Source organism: Bombina bombina, chromosome 6 (genome assembly GCF_027579735.1).
Source record: "Bombina bombina isolate aBomBom1 chromosome 6, aBomBom1.pri, whole genome shotgun sequence".
NCBI lineage: Eukaryota > Metazoa > Chordata > Amphibia > Anura > Bombinatoridae > Bombina > Bombina bombina.
The window spans coordinates 835,722,668-835,745,933 of record NC_069504.1 but is presented as its reverse complement, the minus strand read 5'-3'; the positions used below and the strand labels follow the sequence as shown (position 1 = coordinate 835,745,933).

The 23,266-nt window shown below is 41.9% G+C and overlaps 1 protein-coding gene across 7 annotated transcripts in view; it reads left to right on the top strand.

Annotated features, from left to right (window-relative positions):
* AAK1 (AP2 associated kinase 1) overlaps nucleotides 1-23,266 on the top strand; it is a 305,240-nt gene that overhangs the window by 197,275 nt on the left and 84,699 nt on the right. For all 7 annotated transcript variants that reach the window (XM_053718218.1, XM_053718216.1, XM_053718217.1 and 4 more), the window contains 2 exons: nucleotides 14,601-14,758; nucleotides 14,856-14,972. In XM_053718218.1, the coding sequence (XP_053574193.1) occupies nucleotides 14,601-14,758; nucleotides 14,856-14,972 (275 nt within the window). The remainder of the gene's footprint in view (nucleotides 1-14,600; nucleotides 14,759-14,855; nucleotides 14,973-23,266) is intronic.

The following is a 23,266-nucleotide window of genomic DNA, read 5'->3' as shown; positions in this document are numbered from 1 at the left end:
AGATAGATTGATAAGATAGATGGAAGGATAAGATAGATGGAAGGATAAGATGGTTAGAAACGATAGATTGATTAGATAGATCAGCTGACTTTCTTCACTACAAGTTCATCTTGAACTCCTACTACTCTGCCCTTAATCTTTATAAGCAGCACTACTTCTCTACTCATATCTCCACTCTTTCTTCAAACCCAAAACATCTGTTCTCCACTTTCAACACTTTTCTCCGCCCATCCGCACCTCCTAATACAACTTCTCTGTCAGCTCAAGATTTTGCCAGCCACTTCAATAACAAAATCGATTCCATCAAAACCAAAATCAGCTCTCAGCATGCTTCCAGCCTCTCACCCCCTCAAAAGCTTGCAGTTAACCAAAACCCACATAGCTATATATTTAGCTCCCTTACCCCTGTTACTGAGGAAGAAGTTTCTGCACTTATACTGCGCTCTCAACTCACTACCTGTCCCTTTGACCCCATTCCCTCACAGCTACTCCCCTCCCTCTCTTCTGCCCTTACCCCTATACTCACACACATTTTCAACCTCTCCTTCAGCACTAGTATATTTCCCTCATCTCTAAAACATGCACTGGTCTCAACTATCCTCAAAAAACCTTCTCTCGATCCAACCTCCCCATCCAAATACCACCCTATTTCCCTACTCCCTCTTGCCTCAAAGCTAGTACATGCACGCCTATCCCATTTTGTTACATTACACTCCATCCTTGATCCACTGCACTGAATTTCTTTCCAATGGCATGGAGAGTCCACGACTTCATTACAATTACTAGTGTGATATTAACCTCCTGGCCAGCAGGAGGAGGCAAAGAGCACCCCCAGCAGAGCTGTTAAGTGTCGCTTCCCTTACCCATAACCCCCAGTCATTCTTTGCCTCTATGATCGGGTGGATGGCGAAGATGAGTGTCTGAGAAGATTTAATCCTTTAATGGGTACTTTTCCCTGCAAGCAAGGATTGGGATCTAGCTGCGTCCACGTCAATCTCTTTAGTAAAAGTAGTGGTGACTTTTAGCAGTTAGAAGGCGTCGAGGTGGTCTTTGCTTTACTTCTAACACCATTGCTACCCCTTTGTAGAAAACCAGGGTTGTTTTTTCTGTTTTTTCTGTTTTTTCTTTTTCTACAGGTCCCTGACAGAGAGTGGAGTGTCTGTCACACCTAAGTAGCTGTTTTCTGCCCTGCAGCTGGATCCACAGATAAGTGCCTTTGCCTTCTAGGTACTGAAGGGACAGCACTTTAGAGATAAATCCTCTAGTGGATTGATATTGGGACATAGTTTATCCTTTTTTATTGAGTACATTAAAATGGGCAGCTTTGCAGGCACCTTGTATGCTTAACACAGTTTCTGTGACATGTAGAGAGACTTAAGGGGTTAATGAAAAGAAGTATGCTTGGAAATTACCTTTAATTGAGACTGGCTGAAAGGTTAATAAAGGGTTTTGATATTTCCCCTTTTTGAGACCTAATACGGGTTAAGGGAGAGAAAGTTTATGAGCAGAATACTATTAAGCCTTTTACTTTCTGTTTGAGCTGCTAGAAACGCGCGCTTTCAATTCTGTGGCGGAGTTGCTTTTTCTTAAGCCCTCTCACGTGACTCTCCGCTCTTCTGTGCTCATATGAAGAGCGGAGCTTAGTTAGTCTGTGAGCCTAGGCTGTTGCAGCTAATTATTTGACGATCGCATCGTCTGACAGGAGGAGAGGAACTCTGATCTCGGCTGGAGAGTCTTCCTTCCAATTACTAGTGGCGTCTTCAGTTCCCGGTACAGTAGGAGCCTCAGGCAGACTGAGGTTTTTAAAAGTGTGAGAGGTTACCTTTTTTCTAAGCCTCTGGTGAACTTTTTAACATCTAAAGTTTTTTTCTGTGAGTTAGCAGTATTGTTCTGAGGGTACAGTATATATATATTTTTAATTAAATTTATTTTTTGTCCTTATTGGGAACTGGTTTCTGTAGTTATGGACACAGAACAAGATTCTTCTTTTACTTTGGATAAATGTTTACTTTGTTTGGAGGCTCCAATTGTGCTAACTATGCAATTGTGTTCCTCATGTTTATCTAAGACTTTAAAATTTAAAGGGATAGGAAAGTCAAAATTAAACTTGCATGATTTTGATAGAGCATGTCATTGTAAGTCACTTTTAAATTCACTTCTATTTTCAAATGTGCTTCGTTGTCTCAGTATCCCTTGTTAAAAATAAATATGTACATATCATACACTAGTGGGAGCTGCTGCTAATTGGTTATTGGCTAACTAGATATTTCAGCTAGCTGCCAGTAGTGCAATGCTGTCCCTTCAGCAATGAATAACAAGAGAATGAAGAAAATTTGATAATAAAGTAAATTGGAAAGTTGTTTAAAATTGTATGTTCTATCTGAATCATAAAATACATTTCTCCTGTTAAGTGTAGTCAGTCCACGGGTCATCCATTACTTATGGGATTATATCTCCTCCCTAACAGGAAGTGCAAGAGGATCACCCAAGCAGAGCTGCTATATAGCTCCTCCCCTCTACGTCATATCCAGTCATTCTCTTGCACCTAACTAAAGATAGGACGTGTGAGAGGACTGTGGTGTGTTAAACTTAGTTTTTATTTCTTCAATCAAAAGTTTGTTATTTTAAACGGCACCGGAGTGTGTTGTTTGTTCTCAGGCAGCATTAGAAGAAGAATCTACCTGAGTTTGTCTATGATCTTAGCGGTCGTAACTAAGATCCACTTGCTGTTCTCGGCCATTCTGAGGAGTGAGGTAACTTCAGAACAGGGGATAGCATGCAGGGCCTACCTGCAAGGAGGTATGTGCAGTAAATTATTTTCTAAGGAATGGAATTGACTGAGAAAATACTGCTAATACCGATGTAATATAAGTGCAGCCTTAAATGCAGTAGTAGCGACTGGTATCAGGCTGATATGTATGTATGTATACTCTGAGGTATTTCTGGGGAATGGAATTTCACTAAGAAAATACTGTCAATATTAAAGTAATATTTGAGCCTGCACTGCAGTGAAAGCGACTAGCAGCAGGCTTATTAATAACACTTCATAATTTTCAATTTTTAAAACGTTTACTGGCATGTTAATCGTTTTTTCTGAGGTACTTGGTGATAAAACTTTATGGGCATGATTTTTACCACATGGCTGTCGTTTTTTTATGCATAAAAACAGTTTACTGAGCTTCCCCACTGTTGTAGTATGAGTGGGAGGGGCCTATTTTAGCGCTTTATTGCGCAGTAAAAATTTAGTCACAGTCTTCCTATTTCTTCCTCCATGATCCAGGACGTCTCTACAGCGCCCAGGGGTCTCCAAAACTAGTTTTGAGGGAGGTAATCAGTCACAGCAGACCTGTGACAGTGTGTTTGACTGTGATAAAAACGTCTATTATTTCAACTGTTATCCGTTTTGGGTATTAAGGGGTTAATCATCCTTTTGCTGGTGGGTGCAATCCTCTGCTAACTTTATACATTTTCTGTTAAAATTTGGTTGTTTTAACATATTTGGTTCATTGTTAATTCAACTGTGTTACTTTTTTATGTTTTCTTAAAGGCGCAGTAGCGTTTTTTATATAGCTTGTAAATTTATTTAAAAGTTTTTTTCCAAGCTTGCTAGAGTTATTGCTAGTCTGTTTAAACATGTCTGACACAAATGAATCTGTTTGTTCATTATGTTTAAAGGCCAATGTGGAGCCCAATAGAAATTTGTGCACTCAATGTATAGATGTTACTTTGAATAAAAGTCAAACTTTACATGTTAAAAAGATATCACCAGACAACGAGGGGGAAGTTATGCCGACTAACTCTCCTCACGTGTCAGTACCTTCGCCTCCCGCTCAGGAGGTGCGTGATATTGTGGCGCCGAGTACATCAGGGCGGCCCATACAAATCACTTTGCAAGACATGGCTAATGTTATGACTGAAGTACTATCTTAATTGCCAGAATTAAGAGGTAAACGTGATCACTCTGGGGTAAGAACAGAGTGTGCTGATAATAATAGAGCCATGTCTGATACTGCGTCACAATTTGCAGAACATGAGGACGGAGAGCTTCATTCTGTGGGTGACGGATCTGATCCAAGTAAACTGTATTCAGACATTTCAAATTTTAAATTTAAGCTTGAGAACCTCCGTGTATTACTAGGGGAGGTATTAGCGGCTCTGAATGATTGTAACACGGTTGCAATTCCAGAGAAAGTATGTAGGCTGGATAAATATTTTGCGGTACCGACGTGTACTGACGTTTTTCCTATACCTAAAAGGCTTACAGAAATTGTTAACAAGGAGTGGGATAGACCCGGTGTGCCCTTTTCACCCCCTCCTATATTTAGAAAAATGTTTCCAATAGACGCCACCACACGGGACCTATGGCAGACGGTCCCTAAGGTGGAAGGAGCAGTTTCTACTCTGGCTAAGCGCACCACTATCCCGGTGGAGGATAGCTGTGCTTTTTCAGATCCAATGGATAAAAAGTTAGAGGGTTACCTTAAGAAAATGTTTGTTCAGCAAGGTTTTATATTACAACCCCTTGCATGCATCGCGCCTGTCACTGCTGCGGCGGCATTCTGGTTTGAGTCTCTGGAAGAGACACTTAGCACAGCTCCATTGGATGAGATTATGAACAAGCTTAAAGCCCTTTAGCTAGCTAATTCATTTATTTCTGATGCCGTAGTACACTTAACCAAACGTACGGCTAAGAACTCCGGATTCGCCATTCAAGCGCGTAGAGTGCTGTGGCTTAAATCCTGGTCAGCTGACGTGACTTCTAAATCTAAATTGCTTAATATTCCTTTCAAAGGGCAGACATTATTCGGGCCCGGCTTGAAAGAAATTATCGCTTACATTACTGGAGGTAAGGGCCATGCCCTGCCTCAAGACAGGGCCAAACCAAAGGCTAAACAGTCTAATTTCCGTGCCTTTCGTAACTTCAAGGCAGGAGCAGCATCAACTTCCTCCGCTCCAAGACAGGAAGGAACTGTTGCTCGTTACAGACAGGGCTGGAAACCTAACCAGTCCTGGAACAAGGGCAAGCAGGCCAGAAAACCTGCTGCTGCCCCTAAGACAGCATGAAGTGAGGGCCCCCGATCCGGAAACGGATCTAGTGGGGGGCAGACTCTCTCTCTTCGCCCAGGCTTGGGCAAGAGATGTCCAGGATCCCTGGGCGTTGGAGATCATATCTCAGGGATATCTTCTGGACTTCAAAGCTTCTCCTCCACAAGGGAGATTTCATCTTTCAAGGTTATCAGCAAACCAGATAAAGAAAGAGGCGTTTCTATGCTGTGTACAAGACCTCTTACTAATGGGAGTGATCCACCCAGTTCCGCGGTCGGAACACGGGCAAGGATTCTATTCAAATCTGTTTGTGGTTCCCAAAAAAGAGGGAACCTTCAGACCAATCTTGGACTTAAAGATCCTAAACAAATTCCTAAGAGTTCCATCGTTCAAAATGGAAACTATTCGAACCATCTTACCCACGATCCAAGAGGGTCAGTACATGACCACAGTGGATTTAAAGGATGCCTACCTTCACATATCGATTCACAAGGATCATTACCGGTATCTAAGATTTGCCTTCCTAAACAGGCATTACCAGTTTGTAGCTCTTCCCTTCGGGTTAGCTACGGCTCCAAGAATCTTTACAAAGGTTCTGGGCTCTCTTCTGGCGGTACTAAGACCGCGAGGCATAGCGGTAGCTCCGTACCTAGACGACATTCCAAACTGCCAAGTCTCATACAGAGTTAGTTCTGGCATTTCTAAGGTCGCATGGGTGGAAGGTGAACGTAGAAAAGAGTTCTCTATTGCCACTCACAAGAGTTCCCTTTCTAGGGACTCTTATAGATTCTGTAGAAATGAAAATTTACCTGACGGAGGACAGGTTTTCAAAACTTCTAAATGCTTGCCGTGTCCTTCATTCCATTCAACACCCGTCAGTGGCTCAGTGCATGGAGGTAATCGGCTTAATGGTAGCGGCAATGGACATAGTACCATTTGCGCGCCTGCATCTCAGACCTCTGCAATTGTGCATGCTAAGTCAGTGGAATGGGGATTACTCAGATTTGTCCCCTCTGCTAAATCTGGATCAAGAGACCAGAGATTCTCTTCTATGGTGGCTTTCTCGGCCACATCTGTCCAAGGGGATGCCCTTCTGCAGGCCAGATTGGACGATTGTAACAACGGACGCCAGCCTTCTAGGTTGGGGCGCAGTCTGGAATTCCCTGAAGGCTCAGGGATCATGGACTCAGGAGGAGAGACTCCTTCCAATAAACATTCTGGAATTAAGAGCAATTTTCAATGCTCTTCTGGCTTGGCCTCAGTTAGCAACTCTGAGGTTCATCAGGTTTCAGTCGGACAACATCACGACTGTGGCTTACATCAACCATCAAGGAGGAACAAGGAGTTCCCTAGCGATGATGGAAGTCTCAAAGATAATTCGCTGGGCAGAGTCTCACTCTTGCCACCTGTCAGCGATCCACATCCCAGGCGTGGAGAACTGGGAGGCGGATTTTCTAAGTCGCCAGACCTTTCATCCGGGGGAGTGGGAACTGCATCCGGAGGTGTTTGCCCAACTGCTTCATCTTTGGGGCAAACCAGATCTGGATCTCATGGCGTCTCGCCAGAACGCCAAGCTTCCTTGTTACGGATCCAGGTCCAGGGACCCGGGAGCGGTACTGATAGATGCTCTGACAGCACCTTGGGTCTTCAACATGGCTCATGTGTTTCCACCTTTCCCGATGCTTCCTCGATTGATTGCCAGGATCAAACAGGAGAGAGCATCAGTGATTTTAATAGCGCCTGCGTGACCACGCAGGACCTGGTATGCAGATCTAGTGGACATGTCGTCCTGTCCACCATGGTCTCTGCCTCTGAGACAGGACCTTCTGATTCAGGGTCCTTTCAAACATCCAAATCTAATTTCTCTGAGGCTGACTGCATGGAGATTGAACGCTTGATTCTATCAAAGCGTGGATTCTCGGAGTCAGTGATTGATACCTTAATACAGGCTAGGAAACCTGTTACCAGGAAAATTTACCATAAAATATGGCATAAATACTTACATTGGTGCGAATCCAAGAGTTACTCATGGAGTAAGGTTAGGATTCCTAGGATATTGTCTTTTCTACAAGAAGGTTTAGAAAAGGGTTTATCTGCTAGTTCGTTAAAGGAACAGATTTCAGCTCTGTCTATCCTTTTACACAAACGTCTGGCAGAAGTTCCAGACGTTCAGGCTTTTTGTCAGGCTTTGACTAGGATTAAGCCTGTGTTTAAGACTGTTGCTCCGCCGTGGAGCTTAAACTTAGTTCTTAACGTTCTGCAAGGTGTTCCGTTTGAACCCCTTCATTCCATCGATATCAAGCTGTTATCTTGGAGAGTTCTGTTTTTAATGGCTATTTCCTCGGCTCGAAGAGTCTCTGAGTTATCGGCCTTACATTGTGATTCTCCTTATCTGATTTTTCATTCAGACAAGGTAGTTCTGCGTACTAAACCTGGGTTCTTACCTAAGGTAGTCACTAACAAGAATATCAATCAAGAGATTGTTGTTCCATCATTGTGCCCTAACCCTTCTTCAAAGAAGGAACGACTTTTGCACAATCTGGACGTCGTCCGTGCCCTGAAATTTTATTTGCAGGCAACTAAAGATTTTCGTCAAACTTCTTCCCTGTTTGTCGTTTATTCTGGACAGAGGAGAGGTTAAAAAGCTTCGGCTACCTCTCTCTTTTTGGCTTCGTAGCATAATACGTTTAGCCTATGAGACTGCTGGACAGCAGCCTCCTGAAAGGATTACAGCTCATTCTACTAGAGCTGTGGCTTCCACTTGGGCCTTTAAGAATGAGGCCTCTGTTGAACAGATTTGCAAGGCTGCAACTTGGTCTTCACTTCACACTTTTTCAAAATTTTACAAATTTGACACTTTTGCTTCTTTGGAGGCTGTTTTTGGGAGAAAGGTTCTACAGGCAGTGGTTCCTTCCGTGTACTTTTAGCTTTGGTATTGGTATCCCATAAGTAATGGATGACCCGTGGACTGACTACACTTAACAGGAGAAAATATAATTTATGCTTACCTGATAAATTCATTTCTCCTGTAGTGTAGTCAGTCCACGGCCCACCCTGTTTTTTACGGCAGGTCTAAATTTTAATTAAACTACAGTCACCACTGCACCCTATAGTTTCTCCTTTCTCGTATGGTTTCGGTCGAATGACTGGATATGACGTAGAGGGGAGGAGCTATATAGCAGCTCTGCTTGGGTGATCCTCTTGCACTTCCTGTTAGGGAGGAGATATAATCCCATAAGTAATGGATGACCCGTGGACTGACTACACTACAGGAGAAATGAATTTATCAGGTAAGCATAAATTATATTTTTTTGAGGTTTACTATCCCTTTAAAGACAAATTACTCCCTTCTGAACCAAATGTCTCTCAGTAACATGCTGTTCATGATATGCCTCAGCTTTCTCCTCAAATGTCCCAAGCCTTAACAGTTTCGCATACAGTGCTTTGCGTTTCTTCTTTACCTCCAAGGGGTATTTATTTGCCAGGGGATTTTGCTGTGCAGATAACTTCTGCAGTATCTGCAGCTTTATCTGCTTTCCCTGTTTCGGGTAAGTGTAAGAGGAAATCTAAAAATATTTCTGCTAGTAAGGTTTCTGACCCCACTAAATCTGCATTGGTCAGCCTCTCCCAAATGTCTGATGAGGAGAACACCTCAGTAGCTTCTGAAGGTGAGATCTCAGATTGACATAATAGGGGAAAATTCAGCAGAATCTGAAAAAGTTAATTTTAGATTTAAATTAGAACACCTCCGGTTACTTTTGAAGGAGGTTCTGGCTATCTTGAACGACTCCGACTCTTCTGTCGCTGTCAACCCTAAAAAACCTAGTAAACTTAATAGAGTTTATGATGTTCCTTCATCCGTGGAAGTTTTTCCAGTTCCAGACCGCATGTCGGAATTTATAGCTCAGGAATGGGATTCCTTTTTCCCCTTCCCCTGTTTTTACAAAAATGTTTACTGTTGCTGACTCCATTCGTTACTTGTAGCGCACTGTGCCTTAGGTAGATGGAGCTATCTCTATTTTAGCCTAAAGAACTACTATTAGTTCTTTCAAGGATCTCATGGATAAGAAGCTAGAGGTTTACTTTAAAAAGATGTACATTCATCAGGGATTACAGTGGCAACCTGCTGCCAGTATTGCTACGGTTGCGGGAGCAGCATCTTATTGGTGCGATGCCTTGTCTGAGCTGATTTCAGAAGACACTACTATAGAGGCGATCCAAGATAGGATCAAGGCTCTTAAACTGGCCAATACTTTTATCTGTGATGCCAACACGCAAGTGATTAGGCTGGGAGCCAAAATGTCTAGCTTTGCTGTTCTAGCTCGCAGAGCTTTGTGGTTAAAATCATGGTTGGCTGATGTAACTTCCAAGTCCAAGCTTTTGTATTTACCTTATAAGGGTAATACTTTATTTGGTCCTGGTCTGGCGGAGATCATTTCCGAGATTACGGGTGGAAAGTGGTCTTTCCTACTGCAGGACAAGAAGAATAGACCTAAGGGTCGCCAGAATTCTAATTTTTGTTCCTTTCGTAATTTCAAAGGACAGAAGATTTCCTTCTCCTCTTCCAAGCCGGAGCAATGCAAGACCTCATTGAGATCCAGTCAGCCTTGGAATAAGGGGAAGCAAACCAAGAAGCCTTCCACTAATTCTAAATCAGCATGAAGAGATTGCCCCCGGTCCTGTCCTGGATCAGGTAGGGGGCAGACTTTCACTTTTTCGTCAGGCTTGGATACAAGATGTTCCAGACCCTTGGGCTGTGGACATAGTATCCCAGGGTTACAGAATAGGTTTCAAGACTTTTCATCCTCTCAAGATTATCTGCAGACCAGGTAAAGAGAGAGGCCTTCTTAAACTGCGTAAAGGACCTATCTTCCCTGGGAGTGATTGTTCCAGTTCCTGTAAGGGAACAGAGTCTAGGATTCTATTCAAATCTTTTTGTGGTTCCCAAAAAGGAGGGAACTTTTCATCCTATTTTAGACCCATTTAGTGTCTCAACAAATTCCTCAGGGTTCCGTCCTTCAAAATGGAAACCATTCGTTCCATTCTTCCCTTGGTCCAAGAGGGTCAGTTCATGACGACCAGTTTCTGAGGTTTGCCTTTCTGGACAAGCATTTCCAATTTGTTGCACTTCTGTGTGGCCTTGCCATGGCTCCCAGAATATTCACAAAGGTTCTAGGGGCTCTTTTGGCAGTGATCAGATCTCAGGGAATTGCGGTGGCACCTTCCCTAGATGACATCTTGGTTCAGGTGTCATCTTTTCAACTAGCAAAATCTCATACAGAGATGTTGTCTTTTCTACGTTATCATGGGTGGAAAGTAAATCTTGAAAAGAGTTCCCTTGTTCCAGCTACAAGGGTGTGTTTCTTAAGGACAATCTCTTGCTTTGTGCCTTTCTCTCCAGTCTGCTATTCGTCCATCAGTGGCTCAATGCATGGAGGTGATTGGTCTGATGGTTTCTTCCATGGACAACTATGCATGCTCAGTCAATGGAACAGAGACCATTCTGATCTATTGCAGAGGATAGATCTGGATCCCCTAACAAGAGACTCTCTCTCATGGTTGATTTCACAAGATCATCTGTCTTGGGGCACATGCTTCCTGAGACCTTCCTGGGTAATTGTGACCATGGACGCCAGCCTGTTAGGCTGGGGAGCAGTTTGGGGCTCATTAAAAGCTCAGGGTTTATGGACTCGGGAGGAGTCTTCTCTTCTCATAAACATCTTAGAGTTGAGAGCAATCTTTAATGTCTTAGTGAACAGAAGGAAGCAGCACCACCAGTCCTTTTTCAGCATACAGCTTTCAATAGCCAGACCACAAATGCACTACAGCGTTTGGGACAAAGTCCTTAGTCATGTATATATACATCACCAAGGCCTTTGTCCGAAACGTTGTAGTGCATTTGTGGTCTGGCTATTGAAAGCTGTATGCTGAATAAACCTGCATAAAAAGGACTGGTGGTGCTGCTTCTTTCTGTTCACTATTTGTGTTGGGGTTTGTGCAAGACCCTTGTTGCGGGCACACCGTTTATTGGAACCCAGGTACTGGATACTCTGGACATAAATCTTCAATGCCTTGACAGCTTGGCCTCAATCCTTAGTCCGGTTTATCAGATTCCAGTCGGACAACATAACCTCGGTGGCTTACATCAACCACAAGGCAGGAACTCGGGAGTTCTTTAACAATGAAGGAGGTGACTCGATTTCTACAGTGGGCGGGAGCTCACGATAGTCTATCTGCTAGCCATATTCCAGGAGTGGACAACTGGGAGGCAGATTTTCTGAGCAGACAGACCTTCCATCCCGGGGAGTGGGCTCTCCACCCGGAAGTATTCTCAAAGATAACTCTCAGGTGGGGTGTGCCGGAGTTGGATCTAATGGCGTCTCGCCAAAACGCCAAGCTTCCAAAGTACGGTTCAAGGTCAAGAGATCCTCAAGCCACTCTTATAGACGCTCTGGCAGTTCCTTGGAACTTAAATCTGGCATACCTGTTTCCTCCGTTTGCTCTCCTTCCACGAGTCATTGCTCGTATCAAAGAGGAGAGAGCATCTGTCATTCTCATAGCTCCTGCATGGCCTCGCAGGATCTGGTTCGCGGTTCTGGTGAAGACGTCATCTCTTCCACCTTGGAGGTTACCTCTGAGGAAGGACCTTCTACTTCAGGGTCCATTCCTTCATCCAAATCTAGATTCTCTGAAGCTGACTGCTTGGAGATTGAATGCCTAGTTTTAGCTAGGGGTGGCTTTTCTGAGACGGTTATTGATACCATGCTTCAGGCTCGTAAGCCTGTTACTCGCTAGATTTACCATAAAGTATTGTGCAAATACCTCTATTTGTGTGACTCTAAGGGTTTCTCTTGGAGCAACCCAGAATTTTGTCTTTTCTTTAGGAAGGCCTGGAGAAGGGTTTGTCAGTCAGTACTCTGAAGGGTCAGATTTCTGCTCTGTCTATTCTTTTGGCAGATATGCCAGATGTTCAATCTTTTGTTCAGAGCCTGGTCAGAATCAGGCCTGTGTTTAAACCTGTTGCTCCTCCGTGGAGCCTTAATCTTGTTCTTAAAGTTTTGCAGCAGGCTTGGTTTGAGCCGATGCATTCTACTGATATTAAATTGTTTTCTTGGAAGGTTTTGTTTCTTCTTGCTATTTGTTCTGCTCGCAGAGTTTCTGAGCTTTCAGCTCTGTAGTGTGATTCCCCTTACCTTATTTTTAATGCGGGTAAGGCGGTCCTTCGTACTAAGATGGGATTTCTTCCTAAGGTTGTGTCGGATCGCAATATTAATCAGGAAATTGTTGTTCCTTCTTTTTGTCCCAATCCTCCTCCTCAGATGGAACGTCTTTTGCATAACTTGGATGTTGTGCACGCTTTAAGCTTTTACCTTCAAGCAACTAAAGATTTTCAGCAATTTTCTGCCCTGTTTCGTGGTTTTCTCTGGTAAGCGTAAAGATCAGAAGGCCACTTCTACTACCCTTTCTCTCTGGTTGAGAAGTATTATCCGATTAGCTTATGAGACAGCTGGACAGCAGCCTCCTAAGGAGGCTACTTTTGTGAGAAAAGTTCTTCAAGCAGTGGTGCCTTCTGTTTAGGTCCGTCAGTCTTGTTCTCCCTCCCTATTTATTCTGTGTCCTCTAGCTTAATTGGAATGAAGTTGTGGACTCTCCATGCCATATGAAAGAATATAAAATGTATGCTTACCTGATAAATGAATTTATTTTCAGGCATGGAGAGTCCATGACCCCCCCCCCTTATTTCAAATTAAAATGGCAGTTTTTTGTGTAAACCTCAGGCACCTCTATACCCTTGTGTTATCTTCTTTCTCCATTACCTTCGGCCGAATGACTGGGGGCTAAATAACTAAAATGGCATGAAAGTGACACTTAACAGCTCTGCTTGGGGTGCTCTTTGCCTCTTCCTGCTGCCCAGGAGGTGAATATCTCAAAAGTAATTGGAATTAAGTTATGGACTCTCCATGCCCAGAAATAAATAAATTTATCAGGTAAGCATAAATTTTCTTTTCGCCCCCATCACCCTACAGAGACAGCAATCGTTAAGGTTACCAACAACCTACTCACAGCAAAATCCAAAGGCCACTTCTTTCTGCTAATCTCTCCAAAACTGATCTGTCTGCAGCCTTTGATACTGTTCACCACGCTCTTTTGCTCCAAACCCTCCAATCTTTCGGCATTTGTGACACAGCCCCTTTGTGGTTACCTTAAGCTAAATCTCTCCAAAACTGAGTTCCTTATTTTCTCCCCTTCTTCCAAATTCTCCACCCCGCACCTCTATAACTGTCAACAACTCCATCATTACCCCTACCCCACATGCCAAATGTCTTGGGGTCACACTTGACTCAGATCTTTCTTTCACTCCTCACATTCAGGCCTTGACTAAATCCTGCCGCTTCCACATTAAAAACATCTATTAAATTATACATTTCCTTACACAAGGCACAACTAAGATTTTAATCCACTCTCTCATCCTTTTCCCGTCTTGACTATTGCAACTCGTCCTCTGTGGTCTCCCAAGCTGCCGTCTAGCTACTTTACAATCCATAATGAATGCCTCTGCCAGGCTCATCTTCCCTACACATCGCTCTTCAGCTGCTGCACCTCTCTGGCAATCCCTTCACTGGCTTCCTCTTGCCTCCAGGATTAAACATAAAATTCTCACTCTAACATACAAAGCTCTCAACTGCACTGCTCCCCTCTATATCTCCGACCTTGTCTCCAGATACTCCCCCTTTTCGTCCCTTTCGCTATGCTTACGACCCCTACCTCTCATCCTCTCTTGTTAACTCCTCACATTCCCGTGTACAGGACTTCTCCAGACTGGCTCCCATCTTGTGGAACCCTCTGCCTCGCTCCACAAGACTCTGCCCTAGTTTTGAAAGATTCAAGCACTCCCTAAAGACTCTTCTGTTCAGGGATGCATACAACATAAACTAACCTTTCCTTATACCAGTTCCTCTCCTCTATTGCTATCCGCCATGAACCTCCTTAGAATGTAAGCCTAAGAGCCCAACTGCTTGCAGATCACCTTCACAAGAGCTGACTACAACAGTGCGACTCTAGGCAGGGCCCTCTACCCATTTGATCCCAATAATTGCTACCTTGTATACCACCTATGTTTATAGCGCTGCGGAATCTGTTAGCACTCTACAAATAACCGATAATAGATAAGATCGAGAAGATAGATAAGGATAGATACAGTTTTACCCAGACAAAGGACCACAAAACGTGCGGGTTGGGACCCATGGTTAAATTCCCACGAGACGGCTGTGGCACCTGAGGCTCTGATTAGAACAGAGCACTTTGGAGCATATCTGCTCCAGCCGAACTCGGAACATATGTTGAATGGACAAATGTGCTTCGGCATTCTGTCCAAGAACCAGCTTGATATGATGAAAATATTACATCATATTAACTGATCTAGTAAGATGTAGGAGGTGTAACTGTTAAAAAAAAAATAGATTGAATAAGGAGCAATTAACAAAATGCAGCATCTGTGGTGTTTTTGGCCTAGAAGAAGTGCTATAAATAAAACTGGTTTTCATCTCTCTCAGGTCAGCTACTACCACACCCTCTGGCTCCCCTAGAACCTCACAGCAAAATGTCCACAACCCTCCTGAGTCTTCTGGCTGGAATCCCTTTGATGATGACAACTTCTCCAAGCTCACTGCTGAGGAACTCCTGAATAAGGACTTTGCCAAGCTGGGAGACAGTGAGATTTCCCTTTAATACGCTCACATCTCTGGTTGATAAGATTGATGTATTAGTGCTATGGTCTGTGTATATCTGTATCTCTGCTGCCCCTACAGGTAAACCCACAGAACAACTCAGTAGCTCTGCAGAAGATCTTCTCTCTGGATTCCCAGCTCCTCCTGCTGTGTCTCAAGCTGATGCTTTTGGACCTTCTATGTTTGTCAGTGGATCAGGTGAGAGAACCCTCGTTCTGTACAAGGCAACCAGCTTGTACTTGTGGCCGATTACATTGGATACTCTATTAAAGAATAGTGTCACATAAAAATAAGTTGAATTTGTTACTGAATTATATTTTATAATATAATCATAATACATCGATTTAAGAGCTCTAGCACAAGCTATCCTCCTAAGCCAAAATGCCATATATTTAAAGGAACATAAAACCCAATTTTTTTCTTTCATAATTTAGAAAGAGTATGCAATTTTAAACAACTTATTTATATTATCCAATTTGCTTCATTCTCTTGATATCCTTTGTTTAAAAGCATATCTAAATAGGCTCAGTAGCTGCTGATTGGTGGCAGCTACGCATTTCGGCTGTAGGTCTGCCTTTATCAGGATCTTGATAAAGGCTGACCCACAGCTGAAACGCGTAGATGCACCTTTTTCACCTGTCATTTTGAAATTTGAGGAAAAGCTTGTGGAGGAGTCCATTAGGCTGAACGGGTGTCATAGAGTCCCTTTGTATACATTGAGGGACAGGTACACAATATACCGTTGTAGCGCCTAGATGAGACTTACCTCTACATCCACTTGAAGTGCTTTCAACTTGCTTTACCGAAAACCACAGCCCAAACTAGAACCCACCCTGATAGCTCTCACGAGTGTCAGGCATCTTTCAATTGAAAAGCTTGGGAACTGTGCTTACGGCAAATAGAGCGCCCATAACAGCCCAGCGTCTGAGTAACAAGTAAAGAGAAGTCTTGTCTCACTTTGAGGATCTCTGTCTACACAGCCAGTTGATAAACTGCAACAAATACACAACTAACAGAAGCAATCATCTAAAGGTAACGCTGCTACTTGCAGCTGTCTTTGAGACTCTCTCCTACCTTTATCTATAAGAGGATTGACTGAACTCCTACTTGCGCAAACATCCCGCAACAGGGATTACCATTTCCCTTCATTTGGCATATATGCGCTCTCTCATCTTTGATCTTGTTTTTAATCCCCTTTTTGACTGATACAGTCGAGGAATCACTGTTATCACTGTTAGTAACACTAGCCTTATTATTTATTTATTTTTATTTATAAGTTTTAAAACAGTGGTTTATCATGCCATTTTAGTTATTTAGTGCCGGCACTTCCCTGTTCTTATTTTTATATATTACTTTGAATACATTTTGTATATATTTTTAGCAACTATGTGTTTATTATTTGTATAGAGGGGTTATTTAATCCCCTTTTTTTACGTTTTATTTAGTCAGATTGCTCTTTTTCAGGAGCGTGAACCCATCCCCCCATTTTTTCTTCATTTGCTTTTTACCACACATTTAGCCTATATCTGTCTCTTAGAGCAGCTTTCACACTCCCTTATTTCCAATCTCGTGTGAATGGCTTACCAATGTGCATTGCTATTTCTTCAGAAAAGGATATCTAAGAATGAAACAAATTAGATAATAGAAGTAAATTGGAGTGTTGTTTAAAATTGTTTTCTCTATCTGAATTGTGAAAGAAAAATTTGGGGTTTCTTGTCCCTTTTGAATATTAATTTTGGAAGCAAAAAGCTGGTAAAATGTCAATTTAGTTTTTAATATTTTTTAAAATGTGCTCAGCTTGATTTTAACCTGTAAACATTAATCTAAGGCTTAAATAATGTTGACTAAGCACATAACATCTATGATTTTATGAATTGAAAGGGACATGAAACCCAAAATGTTTCTTTCATGATTCAGATAGAGTACACAATTTTAAACAACATTCCAATTTACTTATATTATATAATTTGCTTCATTCTTTAGATATCTTTTGTTGAAGAAATAGCAATGCACATGGGTGATCCAATCACACGGGGCATCTATATGCAGCCACCAATCAGCAGCTACTGAGCCTGTTTAGATATGCTTTTTAACAAAGAAAGTAAATTGGAAAGTTGTTTAAAATTGTATCTGAATAATGAAAGAAAAAAATTCCCTTTAACTCCATATAAAAATGCAACAAAAAGCCTCTTTTACAATAAATTATTATTTTGCTATAAAGGGACATAAAACTCTATAGTTTTCTTTCAGGATTCTGACAGCACATATGCAGTTTTATACAACTTTCCAATTTACTTCTGTTTAATTTGCTTCTTTCTCTTGGTATTATTTGTTGATATTTTGTATTGTTTTTAGTAACATCGCTCTTTTTAGGACTGATATTTTACATTGTTTACACATGGATCAATGTTTTTAATGTATATTGTATTTTTAGGCTGTAAGTTTTTTTTTTACCCACATTAAATATACCGTATTTTAGCCACCTTAGCCTTTTGTGTAGGCGATCTGTACAACCCCCCCCCTTTCCATAAAAAAGATAGATAATGCCTTCACTACTCATTCCCCAGCTTTGCACAACCAACATTGTTATATTAATATACGTTATAACATTTAAACCTCTAAATTTCTGCCTTTTTCGAAGCCACTATAGACATCCTCTTATAACATGCTTTTGTATTTGCTTTTCACAACAGGAGACTGCTAGTTCTTGTGGGCCATATAGATAACAATGTGTTTACGCCCGAGGAGTTATTTAAGATTTAGCACAACACAGTACTAAATGCAAGTCAATAGATAATAAATAACAAGTCATGTGATCATGGGGCTGTCAGAAGATGCTTAGCTACAAGGTAAAAAGTATATTAATATAACTGTGTTGGTTATGCAAAACTGGGGAATGGGTAATAAAGGGAGTATCTATCTTTTAAAACAATCCTGTCCCTTTAAACAGTCCCTTTAATTATCCAGACAGGTGTACATTTGCATTAAAGAGTTATTGAAGTAAGTGAAAATTGTAGTTAAAACTTTGTTTCTTTTACAAAGATATGACGAGTCCACGGATATCATCCTAACTTGTGGGATATTAACCTCCTGCTAACAGGAAGTGGCAAAGAGCACCACAGCAGAGCTGTATATATAGCCCCTCCCCTTCCCCTCCACCCCAGTCATTCTCTTTGCCTGTGTTATACTAGGAAGACATGGTAAAGTGAGGTGTTAGTTTTAGTTTCTTCAATCAAGAAGTTTTTTTATTTTAAATGGTACCGGTGCGCACTATTTTCCTCAGGGGGATATGGAAGAAGATTTCTGCCCTGAGGTTTGATGATCTTAGCATTTGTAACTAAGATCCACGCTGGTTCCCACAAGACTTCTGTAGGTAACCATGAGACATCTTCAGTGTGGAGACCAGTTTCATGCTACAAGCAGCATTAAGGTATGTGCAGCCTTTTTTTCTGAGGAGACTTGGTGTATCAGAACTGGCTGGCATTATTTCCCTGTATGGGGATGGGGTAAGCAGTAAAACCTATTTTAATAAGAGGGGTGTTACTGGATTCCCTATATTATATTTATCATTAGTTGATATTTGGGCATTAAGTGACATGGGAGACAATGTTAAAAACAATGTTTTTTTTTTTTTGTTTTTTTTTGGCACTTAAAACTTATTGGTTTTATGCTTGAGGGTTGTATTGTGTGTGTATTTCTACTTTAGTGCAAAACTGCATTTCCATGCGGTGTTGTTTGGGCCTACTCCAACTTTTGACCTTAAAGGGCGGAGCCTATTTTGGCGCATTTTCTTCAGGCTTAGCAGCAGCAAACAGTAACTCAGTGGCTCTTGGACTGTGTAGCCGGTCTGAAGGTTGAAAACTTGATTCAAAGTACTCTGGGGGCAGGTAGGCGCCACAGCAGAGCTGTGTAGAGGGTATTTTTATCTATCTTTTGTCTAGATGTTGATATAAGTACTTCTAAAGCCTTATTTCTGCCTTTGCTTCTGGGTGCAGTAATTTTGTTCAGAGGTTCAAGGTTCAAATCTTAGTCTGCTGATGTGTCATCAAAACATAAGCTTTTAGCTGTTCCCTTTAAAGGTAAGACCCTTTTCGGGCCAGAATTGAAGGAAATCATTTCTGATATTACAGGAGGTAAAGGCCATGCCCTACCTCAGGATAAATCGGTTAAAATGAGGAGTAAACAGTATAATTTTCGTTCCTTTCGGAACTTTAAAGGAGGACCCCCCGCTTCTTCTTCTTCCTCAAAGCAGGAAGGGAATTTTACCCAATCTAAGTCAGTCTGGAGACTTAATCAGAACTGGAATAAGGGTAAACAATCCAAAGAGCCCACTGCTGCTCCTAAGATAGCATGAAGGGGCGGCCCCCGCTCCGGGACTGGATCTAGTAGGGGGCAGACTCTCTTTCTTTGCTCAGGCTTGGGCAAGAGATGTTCAGGATCCCTGGGCATTAGAAATAGTGACCCACGGTTATCAATTGAAATTCAAGGACTTTCTCCCAAGAGTTATCTTCAAACCAGATAAAAAGAGAGGCTCTTACGCTGTGTAAAAGACCTTTCTACTATGGGAGTAATTTGTCCAGTTCCAAAATTGGAACAGGGACAGGGGTTTTACTCAGACCTATTTGTGGTTCCCAAAAAAGAGGGAACTTTCAGACCCATTTTAGATCTCAAGTGTCTAAACAAGTTTCTCAGAGTCCCATCGTTCAAGATGGAGACTATACAAACAATCTTACCAATGATCCAGGAGGGTCAATATATGACTTCCGTGGATTTAAAGGATGCTTACCTTCATATTCCAATCCACAAGGATCATCATCGGTTTCTAAGGTTTGCCTTTTTGGACAAATATTATTAGTTTGTGGCTCTTCAAAGGTTCTAGGGTCTCTTTTGGCGGTTCTCAGACCGTGAGGAATAGCGGTGGCGCCTTTTCTGGATGATATTCTGATTCAGGCGTCAACATATCTGACAAACTCTCACACGGACACAGTGTTGTCTTTTCTGAGAACCCACGGCTGGAAGGTGAACATAGAAAAGAGTTCACTTGTCCCACAGACAAGGGTTCCTTTCTTGGGAACTCTGATAGACTCGGTAGCCTTGAAGATTTTTCTGACGGAGGTCAGAATATCAAAGATTCTAAATACTTGCTGAGCACTTCAGTCCATTCCTCGGCCATCAGTGGCTCAGTGTATGAAGGTAATTGGATTTATGGTAGCGGCAATGGACATCGTTCCGTTTGCTCGCTTTCATCTCAGATCACTGCAACTGTGCATGCTCGGACAGTGGGGATTATGTGGATTTATCTCCTCAGATAAATCTGGATCAAGAGAACAGAAACTCTCTTCTTTGATGGTTGTCGCCGGATCATCTGTTCCATGGGAATTGTTTCCGCAGACCCTCGTGGGTGATAGTGACAACAGATGCCAGCCTTCTGGGCTGGGGTGCAGTTTGGAACTCCCTGAAGGCTCAGGGTGTTTGGACTCAAGTGGAGTCTCTACTTACAATCAATATTCTGGAACTGAGAGCAATATTCAATACGCTTCAGGCGTGGCCTCAGTTGGCTTCGGCCAAATTCATCAGATTCCAGTCGGACAATATCACGACTGTGGCATTTATCAATCATCAGGGGGGAACAAGGAGTTCCTTAGCAATGATAGAGGTATCCAAGATAATCAGTTGGGCGGAGGCCCATTCTTGTCATCTGTCAGCAATCTACATCCCAGGAGTAGAGAACTGGGAAGCAGATTTTCTAAGTCGGCAGACTTTTCATCCGGGGGAGTGGGAATTTCACCCGGAGGTATTTGCCTCATTGATTCTCAGATGGGGCAGACCGGAATTGGATTTCATGGCATCTCGGCAGAATGCCAAGCTTCCAAGATACGGATCCCAGTCAAGGGATCCTCAGGCCGAACTGATAGATGCCTTGGCAGTGCCTGGGTTGTTCAGCCTAGCTTATATGTTTCCGCCGTTCCTCTCCTTCCACGCGTGATTGCTCGAATCTAACAGGAGAGAGCTTCAGTGGTCCTGATAGTACCTGCGTGGCCACGCAGGATTTGGTATGCGGATCTAGTGGACATGTCCTCTCTGCCACCGTGGAAACTTCCATTGAGACAGAACCTTCTCATTCAAGGTCCTTTTCAACATCCAAATCGAATTTCTCTGCAGCTGACTGCGTGGAGATTGAACGCTTGATTTTATCGAAGCGAGGATTCTCTGATTCGGTCATCATTACTTTGATATAGGCTAGAAAGCCTGTCACTAGAGAAATCTATCATAAGATATGGTGTGAATCCAAGAGTTACTCATGGAGTAAAGTTGGGATTACTAGGATTCTGTCTTTTCTCCAAGAAGGATTGGAGAAAGGGTTATCAGCAAGTTCCTTAAAGGGACACATTTCAGCTTTGTCAATTCTGTTTCTCAAACGTTTGGCAAATGTACCAGATGTTCAGTCTTTTTGTCAGGCTTTATTTGAATTAAGCCTGTATTTAGACCCATTACTCCTCCCTGGAGTTTGAATTTAGTTCTTCAAGTTCTTCAAGGGGTTCCGTTTGAACCCATGCATTCCATGGATATCAAATTGTTATCCTGGAAAGTTCTGTTTTTAGGTTGTTTCAAATAAGAATATTAATCAGGAAATTTTTGTTCCTTCCTTATGTCCTAACCCTTCTTCTAAGAAGGAGCGTATGTTGCATAATTTGGATGTGGTCCGTGCCTTAAAGTTTTACTTACAGGCAACTAAGGTTTTCCGTCAATCTTCTTCTTTATTCATTGTTATTCTGGAAAGCGTAGGGGTCAGAAAGCTATGGCTACCTTTCTTTCTTTTTGGCTGAGAAGTATCATCCGCCTGGCATATGAGACTGCTGGACAGCAGCTTCCTGAAAGAATTACGGCTCATTCTACTAGGGCTGTGGCTTCCACATGGGTTTTTAAAAGCGATGCATCTGTTGAACAGATTTGTAAGGCTGCGACTTGGTCGTCCCTTCACACTTTTTCCAAATTTTCCAAATTTGATACTTTTGCTTCTTCTGAGGCTATTTTTGGGAGAAAGGTTCTTCAAGCAGTGGTGCCTTCCGTTCAGGTTCCTGTCTTGTCCCTCCCTTTCATCCGTGTCCTATTGCTTTGGTATTGGTTTCCCACAAGTAAGGATGAAATCCGTGGACTCGTCATATCTTTGTAAAAGAAAACTAAATTTATGCTTACCTGATAAATTACTTTCTTTTACGATATGAAGAGTCCACGGCCCACCCTGTTCTTTTTAAGACAGTTTTGCTTTATATTTTTTGTAAACTTCAGTCACCTCTGCACCTTTTAGCCTTTCCTTTTTCTCTTCCTATACCTTTGGCCGAATGACTGAGGGTGGAGGGGAAGGGGAGGGGCTATATATACAGCTCTGCTGTGGTGCTCTTTGCCACTTCCTGTTAGCAGGAGGTTAATATCCCACAAGTAAGGATGAAATCCGTGGACTCGTCATATCGTAAAAGAAAGTAATTTATCAGGTAAGCATAAATTTTGTTTTTTGTTCACTACCCTTAGAAGAGAAGATGGAGTGTATTGTGTACAATGTAGAACTTTGACTCTGCAACATTGTACACAGTGATTGTTTGATCAGTGCAGGAGCTCATATATATCTGTTCATGACTGGCCACAATAGAGATGATAAAATAATCATACTCAAGCATTTTTAAGGGCAAAACAATGTGCATTTTTCTGTCAAAATATTTTTTTAAAAAGTTTTTAGAACATTTATTTAATATGCAGATCTTTGCAATGTAGTGCTGAATCACTAATATATACTATGCCTTTAATTAGAATTGAAAGCCAGTAAAATCTTAAGTAAACTTTTATTATTCATTCTATGCAGTTTAAAAAGAAAAAAGAAAAACTTTATTTTTGTTTCTTTTGCTGCCCTTTGTTGAAGAATAAACCTAGGCAGTTATGTAGCAGCTCAGAAGCGTTCACATCTCTTTAGTACGCTATGGCAGCAATATATTTTGTTGCAATCACTGCTGTTTTAGGGTTCTAAAGCCACGTGAACGCTTATTAGCTCCCATGATCTTACTAAGGTTTACGCTTCCACAAAGTATACCAAGAAACCCAATCAAATTTAATAACAGAAGGAAATCCTTTTTTTTATTTTTTATTTATAATTATATTTTCCATCTAAAGCATTAAGTTTTAAAGTGACACTAAACCCAATTTTTTTTCTTTCATGGTTCAGATAAAGCATGCAATTTTAAGCAACTTTCTAATTTTCTTCGTTCTCTTGCTATCTTTTTAAAAAAAAGCAGGAATGTGATGCATCGGAGCCGGCCCATTTTTGGTTGAGAACCTGGGTTATGCTTGCTTATTGGTGGGTAAATGTAAGCCTCCAATAAGCAAGCACACTATCCATGGTGCAGAACCTAAACTAGACTGGCTGCTAAGATTTACATTTCCTGCTTTTAAAATAAAGATAGCAAGAGAACGAAGAAAAAATGATAATAGGAGTAAATTAG